Source organism: Tympanuchus pallidicinctus, unplaced genomic scaffold (genome assembly GCF_026119805.1).
Source record: "Tympanuchus pallidicinctus isolate F22 unplaced genomic scaffold, pur_lepc_1.0 scaffold21, whole genome shotgun sequence".
NCBI lineage: Eukaryota > Metazoa > Chordata > Aves > Galliformes > Phasianidae > Tympanuchus > Tympanuchus pallidicinctus.
In genome coordinates, this window is record NW_026294733.1 from 5067499 (window position 1) to 5085770 (window position 18272).

At 55.2% G+C, this 18272-nt stretch overlaps 3 protein-coding genes and 1 long non-coding RNA gene across 4 annotated transcripts; 2 read left to right on the forward strand and 2 right to left on the reverse strand.

Annotated features, from left to right (window-relative positions):
* The first annotated feature begins 254 nt into the window (after positions 1-254).
* GRPEL2 (GrpE like 2, mitochondrial) lies at positions 255-9523 on the forward strand. The gene is made up of 4 exons (XM_052684797.1): positions 255-358; positions 3099-3267; positions 3997-4078; positions 5417-9523. The coding sequence occupies exons 1-4, from the start codon at positions 297-299 to the stop codon at positions 5770-5772; spliced, it is 669 nt and encodes a 222-aa protein (XP_052540757.1). The 5' UTR covers positions 255-296; the 3' UTR covers positions 5773-9523.
* LOC128081501 (uncharacterized) lies at positions 9509-10749 on the reverse strand. Its single transcript, XR_008207209.1, has 2 exons — positions 10340-10749; positions 9509-10151 (listed from the first exon to the last, which is right to left on the reverse strand). It is a non-coding gene; the product is annotated as an uncharacterized LOC128081501 (long non-coding RNA).
* A 15-nt stretch (positions 10750-10764) lies between these two features.
* PCYOX1L (prenylcysteine oxidase 1 like) lies at positions 10765-13593 on the forward strand. Its single transcript, XM_052684798.1, has 6 exons — positions 10765-10855; positions 11005-11211; positions 11478-11652; positions 11730-11941; positions 12029-12169; positions 12772-13593. Exons 1-6 carry the CDS (start codon positions 10765-10767, stop codon positions 13428-13430), a joined length of 1485 nt encoding a protein of 494 aa, XP_052540758.1. The 3' UTR covers positions 13431-13593.
* A 598-nt stretch (positions 13594-14191) lies between these two features.
* IL17B (interleukin 17B) lies at positions 14192-15831 on the reverse strand. The gene is given in 5 exon segments (XM_052684452.1): positions 14192-14475; positions 14568-14574; positions 14577-14638; positions 14711-14997; positions 15811-15831. Coding segments are annotated over 5 exon segments (636 nt in total). The 3' UTR covers positions 14192-14216.
* Positions 15832-18272: the final 2441 nt, after the last annotated feature.

Consider the following 18272-nt stretch of genomic DNA (forward strand, 5'->3'; position numbering starts at 1 on the left):
CTGGCTGCAGGGAGCGGACTGGTGTCGTTCCTCTTGCTTGCAACGGAAGGCCAGCGTGAGGCCCCGCACACAGCGGCTGCGGGAGCAGCGGGACGGATCCTCGCGCAGCGCACCGCGGGCTCAGCACTGCGGGCTCGGAGCCTCGAGTTTCCTCCCGCTCGCCGAGGCGCAGCACCCGCGCTCGGGGCGCAGCGCAGCCCGGGGCACGGCGGCACCACCCGCGGGGGGCGGGGCGGGGCGGCGCGGGGCGCGCCGGGAGCTGTAGTCGCGGCGGGGCGGCAGGCGGCCCGGGGAGCATGGCCGGCCGCTCGCTGCGGGCCGCGGCTCGGCTGTCCGTCGGCGCGGCGCGGCAGGGCAGGTGCGTGGGCGCGGGGCCTCTGCGGCCGCGGGCGGGCGGGCGGGCGGGCGGCGGGGAGCGGAGCGGGACGGGACGTGGCGGCGGAGCGGGGCTGGGCTCGGCGCGGCGGGCCCGGGCCTGTCCCGTCCCGTCCTGCTGGGTGAGCCGGGCCGCCCCGCGAAGCCGCGCCGTGCCGTGCCGACCGGCCCTTCCTGCGGGGCGGCTCCCCGTGCCCGCTGCCGGGCCGCCGCCGTTCTGTGCGCGGGGAGCGAAGCGCCGTGTGCGTGACGCAGGATTCCGGTCGCTTAGCGCGGCTGTGCCGCGGTGCCCGGGTCGGGGACGGCCGTCGTGTCCCGTTGTGCCGGCAGGCGTGGTTGGGGTGCTGTGGGTCTGAGTTACAGAAGAGCAGTGAATTTCAATAAAAGGCAGGCAGCTGGAAAGGAAAGCGAACAAAATGGATGGTCCTTTATTCTGGTGTCGGTGCGGTTTTTTTGTGCGTTTTTTTTTTTTCCTCCGGAAAGAACTGGAAGCTGCACAAACTAATAAAGCCATGCCTTAATGGAAGCGCTGCCTAACCGTGCAGCCCTGCCGCCTCCCACTCGCCTTGTAGGTGTGACAGCTGCCGTGCACCTGCAGCACGCCTTCTGAATGCAGGCCTGTGCCCATCGAGAGAATTCTGATCTTTAAGGACAGCTGACTTTGGCTGCGTGGCTGCGGTCAGCATCTCCCCTCCATCTATCTGCATGCCCTCTGACACAGTCTGTAAATGTTTCTGAAGCGCCGGCATCGTGCTATGGTCCTTTCACACCCACTGGGACTTCCCCATATCTGTCACCTCAGGATGTGTCAGCTTCCTCCTGTGGGATTCCACCTATTTTTAGGGCAGCTGCGACTAGGACTGTGTTTAGGAGATAGAGGACAGGCTGTAAATAGCACTTGTCCTTTGTAGTGGTGCGTTTCTTTCATCCTCAAGGAAGAAGTAAATTGAGCGGCGTTTTCAGTTCTGCTTCACACTCCTCAAGTTTCCCTTTGGAGTCAGCCTGCAGTTCTTTTTTCTTGCCTCCAACTTCTGAGTCAGGCTTGTCTGAACAGCCCATGGCACCCGGGGCGTTGCTCTGCTCATTGGTGCTCTGCAGCTTGGTTTCACTGGCTGGAGACAGCGCTCCATGCCGGCAGCTCTCTGCTTCACGTAGGCAGGGCCCCCGAGTGCAGACACAGCTCGCTCATGGCCCTCTCCTACGCACTGGAACACACCCGTCTGTGTGCTGTGAATCACCTGCATATGGAATTGACTCAGTCAGCTTCACTTCTTGAATGCAAAAGAGTTAACTTGTTTATATTGTGTTGTTTTTTTTAAGCTGAAGGTATCTAACCTGTGAGGTGCTTAGCAAGGCTGCTGTCTTAGCTGAACTCAGCTTTCTTGACTCATCTGCAGCAGGGCTGACCTGCCGTTCTGCAGCTCTCCAAACGAAATACAAGAAGAAGAAGGACAGGGCTTGAGTTAGTGCTTACCACAGCCATGCTTCTCCCCACAAATAAAGCTTTCCGGTTATTAAAGGTTCATTCATGGATTATGAAGGCAAGGCAAATGCGTTACTTCTCTTCCCTCACTCCTGGCCAAATCCTCTTTCTGTAACTTTGTTAACCAGGCAGCAAAGCGGGTGGGACAGGCATCACTCGAGGTGGGGTGCTGTGCCCCAAACAGGTCTCTGTGCAGCCTCTGCTGGGTGTTGGGATCTCTCTTCTTTGGCATTGTGGGAACCCAGAATGGCAGCTGATTGGAAAGCACACCTTGACAAGCCCTTGCCTGGTTCCTTAATGATCTGTGCCAGGAATGTTCTACACCAGAGCAAACACACTGAGCAGAAACACTCAGGTCTGCATTTGGTGCATAATAGGAATAGGAGCTGCTTGGTGCACAGATCATGTTTTATTTTTATGTGCCCACCCATAAAAACTGTAGGTGCAGATATCTTCAGTTTGTCATTAGTGCTGTGGGAGTTCTAACAACCCTTCAATCAAGATAAAATGAGGGCACACCTCTGCTGCTAAGGGAGTGGTAGGAGGTGCTTGGTGGTCTTTGGGTAGGTATATCTCTTAAAGTGTGCTTTGGTCACACAGGTAAAGCAGTCTGAGGCACCCAAAGGGGACGCCTCTGCCCTTCCCCACATTGTCCTTCCCACATCTCTCCAGACCTTGCACAATGTCTTCTCTTTTGTACTGGCACTTGCGCTCATCTGATGGCCCAGCAAGGTTTTTTGAGCACACTGGACAGAAAGCACTCCTGTTGGGTTTGGTTTTGGCTGGTTTAACTCCATGAGTCTTCATTCTACAGAGAAGAGACTCCCTGGAGTGAGGGACGTGGACCCATCCTTACCCAGTCTTTTTTCTTTCACATATTTGTTAAAACATCTCTAATGCCTGCCTCCTTTTCAAGAACAGTTTGGGAAAATAATGTGGAAGTTTACTTTCTGCTACTGACCACCTGTAGTTGGAGGTTAGTAACAGTGCAACTGATAGATTATTCTTCTGTCAAAATCTGACTCTTTTCAAGATATGTCAGGGAGGTGGCATAGAGTGACATGAATCTAAAAAGATTTCTTCAAAATATTTGTCTTTTCTCTGTGCTAGCTGCCTGTTTCCTTTGAAAAGAGCTAAAATGTTGCCCAGAATCCTGTGTGCCTGCTTTTAGTAACGATGCTAAACTGAAATTCTTTCTTTTGACTGTGTTGGAACTTAACTTTCCCTTTCTTGTCACTAGTTTGTATTTCAGGGAGTCCCTGTGTGTTTTCAGCACTGCAGCTCAGCAGAGAAGTACAGGAGATGAGTGTGGGCCGGAAGATCCTCGTGATGAGCCCAAGCATCCCCTTTCTGACTGTGCCTTAGAGCACAAAGCCATCAAATTGGAAGAGCAAGTTCGAGACTTAACTGTGAGTTTGCAGCTGGTGGCGTTGCTGACTTTCATTTGGGCCCCTTGGCTTTCACTTTCAGCCTTATCTTGTTCTATAAGAGCCATAACCTGCACACAGTAGCACTGTGTTGTGACAGCATTCAGAGCAGCTTTGCCTTCCCTACAAACACCAGGTGTCAGTAGTTCCTGGGAGCAGGCCACTGACAGTTGGATCTCAGCAGGCAAAACTGTATGTCAGAGGTGGGCTGTGGTCACATTCTTTCACAGCACTGTACAGAGGGAATGTCAGCAGCTTTGTCACAGATTGTAACGTCCTGGGTCACTGTTGTCTGAGAAGTCGGCTTTGGTGGCTGGTGAGAGGAATAAATACTGCAGCACAGGGCAGTTCTGGGGATAACTGTCCAGAGTACAACTTCAGCAAGTGACAAATTAGCTTGTTACAGATCTGTTGCTAAGACCTGCCTGCTGGAGAAAGGAGCATCTCAACGTGCGCAGTGAGTCATGCAGAAAGCAGCAGCCTGACAATGTGCTGAGCACTCAGTGCTCCTGGCCTTGGGCCTTTTGAGGGGGTTGCAGTTGTGCTGATTAATCAGTAGAAGAGGGATTGGCTTTGCACGTTCTAATGAAAATGCTGGAGCCCAGTGCAAACCTCCTGGTGTGTAATGGCTTCTTTTTCAGTGGTATCTAAAGGATTGCAGTTGTGTCAGAAAAATCAGTTTTATGCCACTGTCTCCTTTTGCTGTTACAGGAACGATACAGGAAGGCTTTGGCAGATTCTGAGAATGTCCGGAGGAGAACGCAGAAGTTTGTGGAAGATGCCAAGCTCTTTGGTGAGCACAGTGACACAGAGCTGTGTGTGCTGCAGGAGCCTGCCTGAGCACAGAATGCTGATCGGCGGCTTTTCTCTCCCCTCTGTCCTGCTCTTGTTCATTGCAAAGTGTGGCATGATGTTTGGCCCGGTCTGCTGGTGTCTGGGTGTTACATCTGTGCCCAGCTGTGTTATTTCATGGGTTTATGGACTTTTCTAAATACAACAGGCCTGGTGCTGTTGAAGGTAGTTCTGCTCACTTCATGGAAACTGCAGGTTCTTCTGCATGCTGAGAAGTGACTCTCGCAGGATGTTGTTTTGTGGGTTTTCATCAAGCTGTGGTCTCCTTTATTATATTAACAGTCTCTTCTCCTCTGCTCTGGCTTTTAGGAGGTGCATCCTGTTTGGGACAAAGGGGGGTGGTTGCTATCAGATGGTCTTTAAAATTTCTCCAGTAAACATTTTAGTGTCAGTGGAGTGAGTTGCATTGCAGGCTGGGGACGGAGGCAGGTGCAGGGGGAAAACTGCTGTGTAGTCACTGCTCTCTGCCAGCTCCGAGAGTGAGAAACTGTTGTTTTCCATAGCACACGTAAAGCTTTTTTGTTAGTTAATTTTAATGGCTTTCAAATTAGAGCTACATCTGTTCCCATTGTGCTACAAAATGGCTGTTGAGTTCTGGGAAAATCAGCATTATTTGTGAGGTTTTTTTGTTTGTTTGCTTGTTTTGAGTTTTAGCTTCCTGTATGCAGTGTGCTTTAGATTTGGGGGGGGGAAATTTATTAAAAGTTACTCATGAAATAGGGCACAGGGCATCTGTAGAGCATTTAAAGTGGGAAGTAGACCCTGGTGTGAAAGGAGATGGGTTGGTGCATGGTCTGCTTTTTGTTGCCCCTCCTTCACGCTTTTATCATTCTGTACATGTTTAAACATGTATCTACAAGCACGAGCAGCACTGAACTATTGTTTCTCTTGTCTGTTTTCCTGATGTATCTTTCCAGTAAGGGCATCAGTGTGAGGAGAAACTGGTTTTCCTGAAATTTCTGCACTGTGTGATACAATATTCTGTAAATGTGTGTTATCTGCATCCCACATGGGTGGTTTTTCTGATGAAAAATGCTGTGTTTTTTTTCATGACCAACTATATTATCCAGTCCTTCCACAGCGGTTCTACCTTATGAATAAAACTGTGGATGTACAAGTGAATGATCTCATATTATACTCGCTTCCCTCCCCCGTCTTTGTTTCCTGTATGCATGGACACGTGGCTTCCAGACCTTGACTTTTTGCCTGGCATTGGCACTGTAGCTCTGTACGTTCTGTATGTTGCCCTTCATTATTTTCTTATTTCTTTGTTCTGTAGGGATCCAGAGTTTCTGCAGGGACCTTGTGGAGGTAGCAGATATCTTGGAGAAGACTGCTGAGAGTGCTGCAGGAGAAGCAGAGCCTGCTAACCCAAATCCAACCCTGCAGAAAATCTACGAGGGCCTCTCTCTGCTAGAGGCCAAATTGCAAAGTGTATTTGCCAAACACGGCCTTCAGAAGATGAGCCCTGTTGGCGACAAATACGATCCGTACGACCACGAGATCGTGTGCCACGTCCCAGCCGAGGGCATGCAGCCGGGCACCATCGCGCTGGTGACTCAGGATGGCTACAAACTGCACGGCCGCACCATCAGACACGCGCTTGTTGGCGTGGCAGTGGAGGCACAGGAGTGAACCTGTTGCCCCCTGGCACCTGGGACCTGACTGAGGACCTCTCAGCGCTCGTGACAGCTGCAGCTGCATGTCTTTCCTTATTTATTAAGCTAGATTGGTGTCGTGCGTTGGCTTCTTCATAATGCGTGCAGTCGTTAATTATAAGGTACTTGTGTATTTAATGATCTTTTTTGGAGTATTGGAGTAGTAGTAGGAGTTCAGCTATTTGTCAGAAATGTGGCATTACAGCCCGTTCTCTGATGCTCATTTCTCCGTTAGAACTTGGATAGGGAAGGGGAAAGAGAAAGAAACAGAAATTCTCTGAGATTTAGGGCTTCCTGTCTCTCAGCTGCATCTCTGAGACAGATTCCAGCAGTGGCCTTCAGGCAAGTAACTCCTCTGCTTCAGTTGTGTTTCTGTATTGAGGGAATATAATAATACTTATTGACCTACCTCACAGGGATGTGGTGGGGCTTTTTCTTTGCAGAGCACTCAGAAGAGGAAAAGCTCAAAGGGCTGAGTATTATTATCAGGCTGATTTGGGTATCTTCCCTTGTCTCCAGGCCCCTTCGGTGGGAGTCAATATGATTGATTGCTTGGGGTGACATTTAGGACCATTTTTTAAATGTCATTTCAGGAAAATAATCCTGAATTGATGAAATCTGTCATGCTATAGTTGAATAGGTTGAGGTTGTAAAGAGAATTCAGATGTTGTGTCAATGTGTTAATATTTGTTTTCTAGGTAAAATTTCAACTTGCCTCCTTGTTCCTAGAGGTAAAACAGGGAGTGATGGTTCTTGGTAGAGCTGGGAAACTCCTCTCAGATCTCTCTTTCTCCAACCAAAAAAGTGTATTCTAGAGGAGAGGAATCTCTCTTCCCTGGTGGGTATTTGTGCATCTTTCAAGCATGATAAACGATACGCTTTTTGTTGCAGCTGCTGGCGAGATGGAGATGTGCCCTTAAGTAGGAAATCTGGACTGCTTTATTTTCTCAGGCTCTCCAATAATGGTACTCAGATAGCACTAACTTGCAGTTGACATTCAGATTCCACCCTTGTGCACTCATAGTAAATGTGAAACCGTTTGGTTTTATTTTTTTTTACACAAGGAGAAGAAAATCTTTTCTACAAAAGTCTCAAGTGTCCTTGAAACAGTTTTAGAAGCGGTGACAAGAAAGGAAGGAAGAAAGGACGAGAAGCAGAAGGCAGGGGAACTGAAAGCTGACCTCAAGCCATCCTCCTAGTTGAAGGCATGTTGTTGTCACAGTATGGCATATGTATTTCCCAGAGGTCCTTTTGCCAGGGAGTCCATTTATCTCAGCTGAAAGGATGCAGTCACCCATTAAGATCAGAATTTAACCCTTGAGAGAGCAGTAAGCAGTGTTGTGACAAAAGAATTACATAAGCCAGACTGTGGTTTGCACTATATAAAACCCCCAGGCATGGTGGTTTTCAGATTATTTCTTACAAATTCATTAATTCCTGCCTTTTTACTTTTTGGAATTGGATCAATGGTCTGGCAGTTATTTGAGATCTGGTTGCAAAAGCTCTTTACTGTGGTGGGTGCCATCAGTGGTTTAGAAGAAAGCTCATTCTTCTCCCATCCCTTTGCAGGCTTTGGTTTTGTAGTCCTTTTATGACGGACTTCAGGGTAAAGCAGCCTCCAGTTAGCTTCTGTCAGCATTATTTCGCATGGGGGGACTATACAGAACATACACAGCTAATGGCATCATCACAGAATTTTTAGGGAGGTGCTTGTTGTGGTATGCTTCACACAGGCTGCTTTGGTGACTGCTGTATGTGGGTGACCCGGAGCGGTTTTGTGCCTCTGTGTGGTTAGGTGTGCAGAGAGCCACTCCAGCCCTGGGACAGTGCTTCATGGCAGCAGCACATCACTTAGGAAGAAGCTCTGTTCAGTGCTCGTGTTTTATGGCACTGCTGGAAATGTTGGAGTTACAAAGGATTGTTGTGTTGCTCATTGGACATGCCAACTGAGTGGCCACATTATGCTGTTAACCAAGACACAAAACAGGTGAAATTTGTGAGGTGTCAATACAAATCTTGTTCTGCCTCGTGACTGCCTGCAGCCTCTTCTGCAGCAGCTGTATGTTCAGCAGGAGCAGCTCGGTTCTCCTCTGCCTCTTTATGCCCTGGTAGATCAGCTGAGCCATTTGCAAACAGCAGGGGAAGAGCCAGCTGCGGAAATGAATGTGTGATGTGAAAGATTATTTATAAGGAACTGAACAGAAATGCAGGCATTTTATGTAAGAGGTTGTTTTCTCTCATAGAAAGGCTGCAACTGAGCTGAGCCATACTTAAAGTAGCAGGTGGCCAAAAGTGATGGGATCCAAAGCACTTTTAAACTGACCCGCTGTGCAGCCTGACTGTGAAAGTATGCTACGTCTGCTTGGTGGATTGTTTGGTAGGCCTGCCTGTCACCTCAGTTAGTATTCACCCTTTTTTGCCTTAAAGAAGTACCCTAAAATGCACGCCAGTCACTGCCTGTGTGTCTGCAGTAGAAGGTTATCCGTTAACTGGTGTATCTGAATGCACTGAGGCATTGCTGTGTGGCTGGAGCAGGAATCTGAGGCTCAGGTTCCTGTGCAGTGTTTCTGAACCCCTCCCAAGCTATTTTCCCAGTTTGTGCCCCAGTTTTGTAAATCTGTGAAACTTCTGTAGATCTAATTAGGCTTTATGATGGTTATTGCAAGATGTAAGTAGTGCTTAGTGGCTCTTGCAGAAGTTACCAAAGACTGTTGTTGTTTGTCCTGATTTCCTGCTGGCTTTGAATTGCGAAAGGGGAATGAAAGAACCAAACCTGGATTCCATCACGGAATTTACATTTCCTAGGCAGAATTGGATTCCCTTGCCTTTCAAGCACACTTAATGATCTCTTATTGTGGATGAGATTGCCTAAGGGTGGAGTGCAGTTGTCCTCTGTGTAGCTTCCCTGTTTGTGCAGAGCTCACACACAGCGCGGTGGGATGAGTCCCCCTTGGGTGCTCTGCAAAGTGACACCAAAGAGTCTGACCCGTGAGCTTCTTCCCTGCTGCCACTTTATGCAAACCATTTTTTGAGGTAGTTAGAAGGGATGGAATAGCAGAGGAGGGCGAGCGCTGCGTGCCTCTGTACCTCGTGCTGGTTTCCACTTGCTCACCCAGCCATCATCTGAGCTGGGAGTGCAGAGCAGGTAACCCATAGTGTGCTGGTGAGGCGTGGAGCTGCCCGTGGGAGGCTGGGCAGCCCTGCACTGAGCATTGCTGGCTCCTGGCCGGGGCTGCAGCAGTGCTTCCATCGTGTTGGCTCTGAGCAGGAGCTGTGCGGAATGTGAATGTCGCTTTGTGGACCTTAAATTCTCAGCTCTTCCCCAGCAGAGCTGCTGCTGGAAGAGAACAGCTGTGATAAATCAATGGCTGCCAGAAGTCCTCTCACTTTTGAAAACTGTATTTAAGTTTTATATTGTGAATATTGTGGTGTTTGTTTTTTTAAAACATGAGATGTTTTGGTATTACTTGCAAAGTCAAATGAACAGAGTGTTGCTAATCTTCAGAAACTGTAAGTCCATTTTGGTTGGTGAGAAACCTATATATATACTGTATGTTGTGTTTCTGTGCTGTGCTTACCCAGCGGTTCTGGCTATATGGAAGAGGAAGACTCGAGTGTGGGACCAGTGCAAGTAATTGACAACAACATTTGAGTTAATGTTGGAAAGGGCTGATTTTCTTTACATGTCCAGATACTGTCTGTTTGCTAATAAAAAAAAAGAATTGCAATTGCTGCTTTTTCCTTTCTTTTCCCACTCATTGCAAGTGGTGCTGTGGATTGAAAGGGCTGTTCTACAGCCGGTTACCTAAAGCAAGGACTACACTCCACCTCTTTATTTATTTACTTATTTATTTTGACATCTACGAACAATCTGTTGGGTGGACTCAGAAGTGAGCATGGAGGTCATCCTCCCTCCACCACTGAGCTGCCAAGGGTTTGTGTGCCTGCTGCTCCTGGCAACTCCTGCCAGGGACAGCTGGGCAGGAATCGCTCTGCCTGCCTCAGGTGCTTCATCCTGCACAACTCTTAGCAGTTGAAATATGTTGTCTTGTGTCATCTCTTGTCATTCTGTTCCCCCACTGCTTCGTTTTGTTGAATATTTCCCTTTATGTGAGATGTGCAGTAGCAACACGCTGTGCTTACAGGACTGTTTCAGGTCTCATGCCATCCCCAAGTGCTTTATTCTTTCAAGGACGTGCTGGGGAGAATATCAGCCTTTCTGATACAGCCGTGATTGCAGCAGGCATCATTCTGCCTTCCTGCCCCCTCTGCACCGATGTCCTGCTATCCATTCCAGGCTCTGCCTTAGCCCTGAAGGTGCTAAGATCAGCAGGCCTGGCCGTGCCGCGCGTGCTTCTCCCCAGGGAAAAAAAGAAACAACTCTGCAAAGAGCCGGCCGTCACAGAATCACAGAATCACCCGGGTTGGGTCCTGGGGGAAGAGCTGCATTTTTGTGCTGAGCCGCTGGCAGCACCATCCCCTCGCGATCAGACTCTTCCTCCTGGCCTGGAAACAGCTGGGATGGCATCGCTCCGCGCATTCACTAAGCAAGCAATGCTGCTAGCTGCTGCCATGCCAGTCACCGCTGGCTCTTCTGGTTTTCTCCGCAGCAACAGCGAGAGTCGTGAGTTTGCAAACCGCAACCACCCCCGTCTGCAGCGTGAGCAAACGCAGGCGTTCCGCTCGCGGTCAGCGCGCAGACACGGCAGCCCGTTCAGCCCGGGCCGGCAGGGCTACAAGCAGCGGCGTGCCCTGCCCGGGGCTCCGACGCCGCGCGGTCCTCCCGCCTCCTCCCCCGGAACGGAACGCGGCGCACCGCCCCGTGCCCTGACGCGCGCTCCGCTCCGCAGCGCAGGGCAGCAGGCGGCGGGGCCGCGCCGTGCCGTGCTCGCAGCCGGGGGGCTCGGGGCCGTGCCTGCCGCCAGGGGCGGTGCCGCCGAGCCCCGCCGCTTCCCACGCCGCCCGCGCCATGGCTCCGTCGCGCGCCGCGCTGCTGCTGCCGGCCCTGGCCGTCCTGCTGGCCGTCCCCGTGGCCGCCCGCGCCCCGCCTCGCAGCGTCGGTAGGCTCGGGTCGGGTCGGGTCGGGTCGGGTCGGGTCGGGTCGGGTCGGGTCGGGTCGGGGGGAGCCAGGCGGGGAGCCCGGAGCCCGGCGGGGCTGCGGCACCGTGCCTCGGGTGCGCCGCCAACCGCCGCCCCTCTCTGCCCGCAGCCGTGGTGGGCGCCGGGCTGGGCGGCTCGGCCGTCGCCTACTTCTTGCAGCAGCACTTCGGGCCGCAGGTGCAGCTGGACGTGTACGAGCAGGGCGGCGTGGGCGGCCGGCTGGCCACAATCACCGTCAACAAGCAGCAGTACGAGAGCCGGGCCGCGTCCATCCACGCGCTCAGCCTGCACGTGCAGGACTTCGTCAAGACGCTGGGTGAGTGCCGTGCGATCGGCGGGGCGCGGCGGTACCTCGGCACGACGGGCGCCAGGTGTCCCAGCGCCCCGAGCCCGCCGTGACCGCACCGTGGGGCTCCGGGCGGACCTCAGAACGCCGCCTCTTCGTCCCGTCCAGAGGCGGCGCCGCCCCGTGGGATGCCCGAGCGCGTGGGCTCTCACGCTGCCCGGTGCCCACGCGGGAGCTCGCTCACCCCGTTACCCGCACCCCACCACCCGCCCGGTGGGCCCCTCTGCTCCCCGCAGGGCTCAGGCAACGCCGCGAGGTGCCGGGGAAGAGCGCCGTGTTCAGCGGGGAGCACTTTGTGCTGGAGGAGACCGACTGGTACCTGCTGAACCTCTTCCGGCTCTGGTGGCACTACGGGATCAGCTTCCTGCGCCTGCAGATGTGGGTGGAGGAGGTGATGGAGAAGTTCATGAGGTAGGGCCGTGGCTGGGTGGGGAGGGGGATTCTCCCCGGTGCCGGGGCCTCACCCCGTGCTGCCATCCGCCCCCCAGGATCTACAAGTACCAGGCACACGGCTATGCTTTCTCCAGCCTGGAGGAGCTGCTGCGCTCACTGGGGGGTGAGGCCTTCGTCAACATGACGCAGCGCTCGGTGGCCGAGGCTCTGCTGGAGGTGGGCGTCACGCAGCGCTTCGTGGATGACGTCGTTGCAGCCGTGCTGCGCTCCAGCTACGGCCAGTCGGTGCTGGTGCCCGCCTTCGCGGGTGAGGATCCGTTGCCCTCTTGTGAGCGTCCTCGCCGGGGTTCCTCCCCGAGCGGGGCCTTGAGCGCCTTCCCCTTCCTCTCCCCAGGAGCCATGTCGCTGGCGGGGGCCCAGGGCAGCACGTGGGCGGTGGAAGGAGGCAACAAATTGGTGTGCTCGGGCCTGCTGAAGCTGACCAAAGCCAACGTCATCCACGGCAGGGTGACGGGTGTCTCTCTGCACAGCTCGGGTGAGCCCGACCGCGGGTTTTGCTCTGGCCCTGTGCACCCATGGGTGCTGCTGGCGTTGGGGTTGTGGGTCTGCACCTGGAGAGAGAGGGCTTGGTGGGGATGGGTTGATGGTTGGGCCTGATGATCTTAGCTCTTTTCCAACCATAATGATTTTGTGATTCTGTGAGGCGGGTGGTGGTGGCTGTAGGGGTACTGGGGGCTCTGGGAGGCTTTTAGTCTTTCTGAGAGGCTGTTTGTCTGTCTGAGAGGCTTGGCCCTGCCCTGCAGACCTTCATGTCCCTTAGGTCCCTTCTTTGGGCCAGGTTCCCACTGGCACTATCCGTGCTCCAGCACAGCAGAAGGTCGGACAGCTGTGCTTTGTGAAGAGTAGCTTTGACCCTCTCCTCCTTTTCTCACCAGCATGAACTTCTCTAGAAGCTTTCTCTCGCAGGCTCCATAAAATGCTCTTTCTGTTGCCCTAAAGCATTAGCAACTCATCCAGACCCACCAGATTCTATGGTCCAGCACTGGAAAACCAGGGGCTGGAGGCAGTGCTAAAAAAAAGTGGGGACCATACAGCTTGGGGCCAGTGCTATAGCCACTGTCTGCCATCTCTCTTCAGAAGGGAGAGCCCTGTACCAGGTGCACTACACGAGCAGCGAAGGCCAGGGCTCCGCGTTCTACGACATGGTGGTGGTGAGCACTGCCCTACACCCCAGCAGGAGCAACTTCAGCTTCCAGAACTTTGAGCCACCCATTGACAACTTCCCTGGCACCTTCCAGCCCTCCGTCACCTCCGTGGTGCACGGCTACCTCAACTCCTCCTACTTTGGCTTCCCTGACCCCAAGCTCTTCCCCTTCGCCAGCATCCTCACCACCGACACTCCCGCCCTCTTCTTCAATGCCATGGACAACATCTGTCCTGTCAACGTCTCAGCAGCGTTCCGTCGCAAGCAGCCCCAGGAGGCGGCGGTCTGGAGGGTCCTTTCCGAGCAGCCGCTGGACAAGCAGCAGCTGAAGACCCTCTTCAGGTCCTACTACTCGGTGCAGGTGACGGAGTGGCAGTCACACCCCCGCTACGACTCAGCCAAGTCGCTGCCGCCCATCATGCTCCATGAAAACCTCTTCTACCTCAGCGGCGTGGAGTGGCTGGCCAGCTCCATGGAGATGATTGCCGTGGCGGCCAAAAATGTGGCCCTCCTAGCGTACAACCGCTGGTACCAGGACCTGGAGAAGATAGACCAGAAGGACTTGATGCACAAGGTGAAGACTGAGCTGTGACGCATTGGGTGGTGGTGGGCCCGGAGCTGCTGTCTGCAGTGGGCAGGGGTGTATTTATTGCCTTGGGATCATAATGGGGCTTGGGGCAGGGGGCGAGGGACAGGCTGTGTCCAGATGACTTGAACATGTTTTTCCTTCAGGAATACAGCCCCTGTTGCTTGTCTGTGCCGTGCGCTGGAGATTTCTCCCTTTTCCTCCTTGGGTGGCACTGGGATGCGCTGTGAGGAAGGGTCATCTTGCTTTGGAAGGGACCACGTAGGGCTTCAAAGCCAAGGCCATGTGGGTAGCAGGACCCTGCTCCTGCTGCTCCTCACTGCTGGGCAGAGCCCCTCCAGCCCAGGCAGCGCCACGGGCTGAGGCATGGAGCAGGTCAGACTGTGGCCAGCAATGCACTTTATTATTTAGGGCCTCAAAAGCTGCCTCAGCTTCCCCCGGACATCAACTGCTCCCCACCCCCTGCCTCTACGCCAGGCCCTGGGCTCCAGTGTACACGTGGGGCTGGGGGTGGTGGGTGAGGACCTTCCCCCTCCATTCTCCTTGGCCTTTCACTGGGGGGTTCAAAAGCTCTTGGCGAGGCCAGAGGCAGGATGATGTGCTGGGCTGCTTGCAGGGCTGCCCCAGCACTGGGTGTCCCCAGCCCGGGTTGAGCCTGGTAGAATTTGCAGGGGGATTTCAGGGAGCCCTTGGAGGCACTCCTTGCCCCAGTGTTGAGCCTGGCAATGTTTGATAAGCAAGAGCAAGCTGCTTAGATGCCTGTAGATGACTTTGGGCGTTCATTATGCAGCCTCAGAAGATGCAAGTGCAGCCCACAGCGATGGTCTCCATGACCATCTGGTACTTCTTGTGACACTTCTTCCTCCCGGAGGCCTTGTGCCCCACCTCGCCTGGCGCCTGGCAGAGCAGCCTCCGGACAGGCAGCCGACTGTAGATGGGGATGCTGGCCATGGTGCGGTCCTCCTGCATGGTGAAGGGGTTGATGCAGCCAGTGCAGAGGCACCGGGCCTCGGGGATGTCTGCTGGGATCCGCGTGGCATCGTGGTTGATGCTGGAGGATAAGGAAAGCAGTGGGAGGTTAGGGGGATGGTGAGACTGGCAGGTGGGATGGGGACAGTGGGCTGGGGATGGGCAGGGCAGTACCACTGCAGGTGATATGGGGAGCACTGCATCATGGTTGCTTTGAGATGCTGGAGCTGTGGTCACCACTGTATCTGCTAACTTGGGATGAGTGTGCGCGGCCCTGCCAGAGCTCCCCAGCCCTGAGGACCCTGCCCTGCACTTACCTGTAGGCCCAGGGGGACAGGCTCCTGCGGTTGGACCTCCAGAGACGCAGATTGACCTGGCACTTGGTGTCGCCTGGCTCGGAGCCATTCCTCAGCTGGTGCACCATGTCCTGGATGCTGCGCTCGTAGTCCTCCATTGGAGTGTAAGGGTCGTCCGGGGCCCTGGCCAGGGCGGGAGCGGCCATGGGGAGCCGTGAAGGGCCCCTTCTCCTCCCCTTGGCTGCTCTGCTTTCATCCTTGGCTTCTGGCACCAGAACCATGGCAAAGGTGAAGATGCAGAGGAGAAGCTGAAGAGAAAGGAGTGCAGTGCTAGGCTGCCCTAGGCTGCAGGGCTTGTGCAAAAGGATGCATCCCTGCTTAGGGGATGGACGCTTGGCCCAATTTCCTGGCATTGGGGTGGCACCGTGCATGCTGGGTGGTGAGCACATGGTTGGGGGAAGCCCCAGGATATAACCCATGGTTGCAGAGCCCCTTGTCCGGGGAGCCGAGCCCAAAGGGCCCTGTGCCTGCCTGAGCATCCCCAGGTGGCCCCATGCCCCAAGCCAGCACACACACCAAGCTCAGGGTGTACCTGGGGCTCCTTTCATTTACAAGGAGCCTTAGAGATGAGACATGCAAGAATGAGATCTTTATCCCAATCCTCCTCTCCCTCTGTGCTCTGAGGACAGAGAAAGAAAGGTGCCTTTTCCTCTCCTTCTCCCTCCAGCCTCGCAGGGCCGAGCTCCGTGTGCCGGCTGCCGGCATGCTGCCCAGTGCCGAACAAAGTTGCTTTCTGTAGCGCTGCTCTCCGTGTGGCTGCAGCCGGCCGAGGCAGCCCCACGCCCTGCCCCTGGTCCCGCTGTGACACCGTCCTGCGTGCGTGCAGGGTCCAGGCAGAGAGCTGCGCTCCTGGGCTGTGCCGTGCTTCCCTCAGGGCGCTGCAGGTTCGCTCCCCACTTTGTCCCCTCCGTGCCATGCAGCGGGGTGATGGGCCCAGCAGGGCCGGGATGAGCATCTCCAAAGCAAACGGAGCCAGGTAGCCACCCGCAAACACGCTTGTACATAATGGCATTAAAGAAGGGAAGCGAACAGGCAGCCCCGCGCCGCGGCACGCTACCTACCAGGTTGGGAGCCCGCTCCATGGCGGCGGAGGGCCGGACGGCTGCCCGCAGTGCAGCTGGCACGGCCGAGCCCCGCAGCTAAATAGGGAAAGCCCCAGCCCTGCGGCGCTTCCCCGGAGGTGTGTCTGCCGCGTCCCCGAGGTGTCAGCAGCTCAGGGCCAGGGCCAGCGTGGTCTGGGACTCGGCCACCGCCTCCTCCCTGGTGCTGGCTGCAGCAATCCTGGCCGTCCCTCCTGAGCAGGCAACGCAGAGAGGTTCAGGGGCAGAACCCGTCTCAGAGAAAGATCTGGGGTTCTGCTGGCAGTGACAGCATGGTGACAGCCCCCATGGCTGGGAGGCACTGGTGGAGCAGGCGCTGGCAGGAGGACAAGGGGTTGTGTGCAGTGCTGGTGGCACAGTGTGCAGGTAGCCTGGAGCTTCTGTGGAAACAACTGAGGGTCCCCAGTGATGTGTGTGCCACCAGCAGCTCCGCTGTGCCCATGAACCCCCATGACTCACAGCATCAGCGAGGCAATGGCAGCATTGCATCCTGCACCCTGGCTATCTGTCACCAGACCCTTCCCTGCTGCTGTCTGCAGCCTGATGGCTGTAACTGGGGCTGTGCCCTGATCTGCAGGCTGTGGGTGTCCTAGGGGTGTGCTGGGGATGATGCCCCAGTGCTGTGCTGCATCCACAGGCCGAGCCTGGGGGTGCTGCAGTGAAGGAAACTGAGGCACGCGAGGTGTTGACCCCGGGGCTGGGGACTGCAGGCGCCTATAAAGGAGGTGTAGAGAGCAGGGGGAGAGATGCAGTCCCTGTCCCTGAAGCCAGGAGGATGCTGTACCGCACGGTGGTGCTGTCCTCCACTCAACCGCAGTGCAATGCCCTTCCTCCATCCCTCCTCCATCCCTCCCTCTGTCCCCTCCCAAATCCCCCAGCTTCGCTCACTGCAGAGGTGCCTGGTGCTGTTCCCTGCTCCTCGGGGGCACCTTTTAAGCTTTGAAATCTGCTGCCCCACCTCTGGGACTGCCACTGGAGCAATGCCCTCTGCTTGCTCCACATCCCCCCATCCACAGGCTGGAAGGCCTTTGTGCTTCGGAGGGCAATGGGAAATTTCCACTTCCTTTTCCCAGTCCAGGAATTGGGCTTCAACCCAGAAAACGAGGTGAAAGTCATCACCTCCTCCTACTGTGTCTCCCCTCCTTTTAGCTACCACAACCCAGAGCTGCCGCAGGAAACACGCTGACATCCCCAGGGGCATTCAGCAGCACAGTGCTTCAGGGCTGTGGCATCTCACAGTCCACGAGCAGTGTCACCTCTGTCACCTGGTGGGGGCCTGGTGGTTCTGCAGCCACCTGCACCCACATTATTGCATTATTGCCTGGGACCCAACGCTGGTTGTGTGCTCCCCAGGGCAGCGCAGGGCAGAACGCAGCCCCTGGCCATGCCCAGAGGGTGCCGGGCTGCGCGGCCGCCTGCGTTGTGTCAGCGCTCGGCAATGCTGTTTACACATGAGAGAGGCTCAGAGGCATCCACGATGGGAGCCAATTACCCAGTTTTGATCTTTTTTGGTGAAAAGGAAACCAGGGCTTTTCAGACATGGCCAAATTTGATAAGCTGGGGGAGGTGGCTTTTCTCTACCAGCCTTACGCCAGGGATGGAGCCGGGGTGCATGGCTGGGAGGGCACTGCACTGGGGTGGCTGCGAGATGTGCCCAGCCCACAGCAGGGTGTGCAGGGTCTGCCGTGTGCCCCTGTGATGGAAGGAAGGGCTGGAAACTCTCCAAGGCTCCTCTCTATGTGGACACCATAGGGGAGAGGGCTATGATTTGGGTTCTGCTGTCCATGCTTGTCTCTGTTGTCTCCCTGCTTTGCTCCTGCCTGCCTGCTGCTATGGGCACCGTGATGGAAGTTGGAGCCTGAAGACTGGGAGCCGGTGCCCAGACAAGGTGCATCTGATCTGCCAGCCAAAGGAGACCAGGGCGCGTATTTTGTAACCATCCATCATGAGATCCACTGTCCTGCCCTCAGCTGAGCCAGAGCTCAGCCGTCTCCAGCCGTGTGGCCGCTCCCTGCAAAGCAGAGCTGTCACCCTCAGTCTGGGTGGGAGCCTGCCACTGCGCAGTGCCACACAGAGCACCTGTACGTGTGCCCAGATGCGGCCGGAGCCAGCAGTACTGCGACTGCAGCATCCTCCTATCTCCCATGACCAACATTTTCCACTCATCAGATATGAGCGTGCCGCAACGAGCCGGCCTGGCCGGAGCCAGGAGGAGAGCTGGGGTTGGTGGTGCTGGTGTTGGGCCCCCACGTCCCCGTGGCCCTGCAGGTAGCACCCGCCCGCAGCACGGCGCTCACATCCATATTTGCACAAACGCTGTGCTGGTGTGCGAGCGGCTCCGGAGCCACCCAGACCAGAAGGGCTTATTTTAAGCTCGCTGGAAAAAAAACGTTGGTTGGTGGGAATTAAAACTCTCCGTTCTC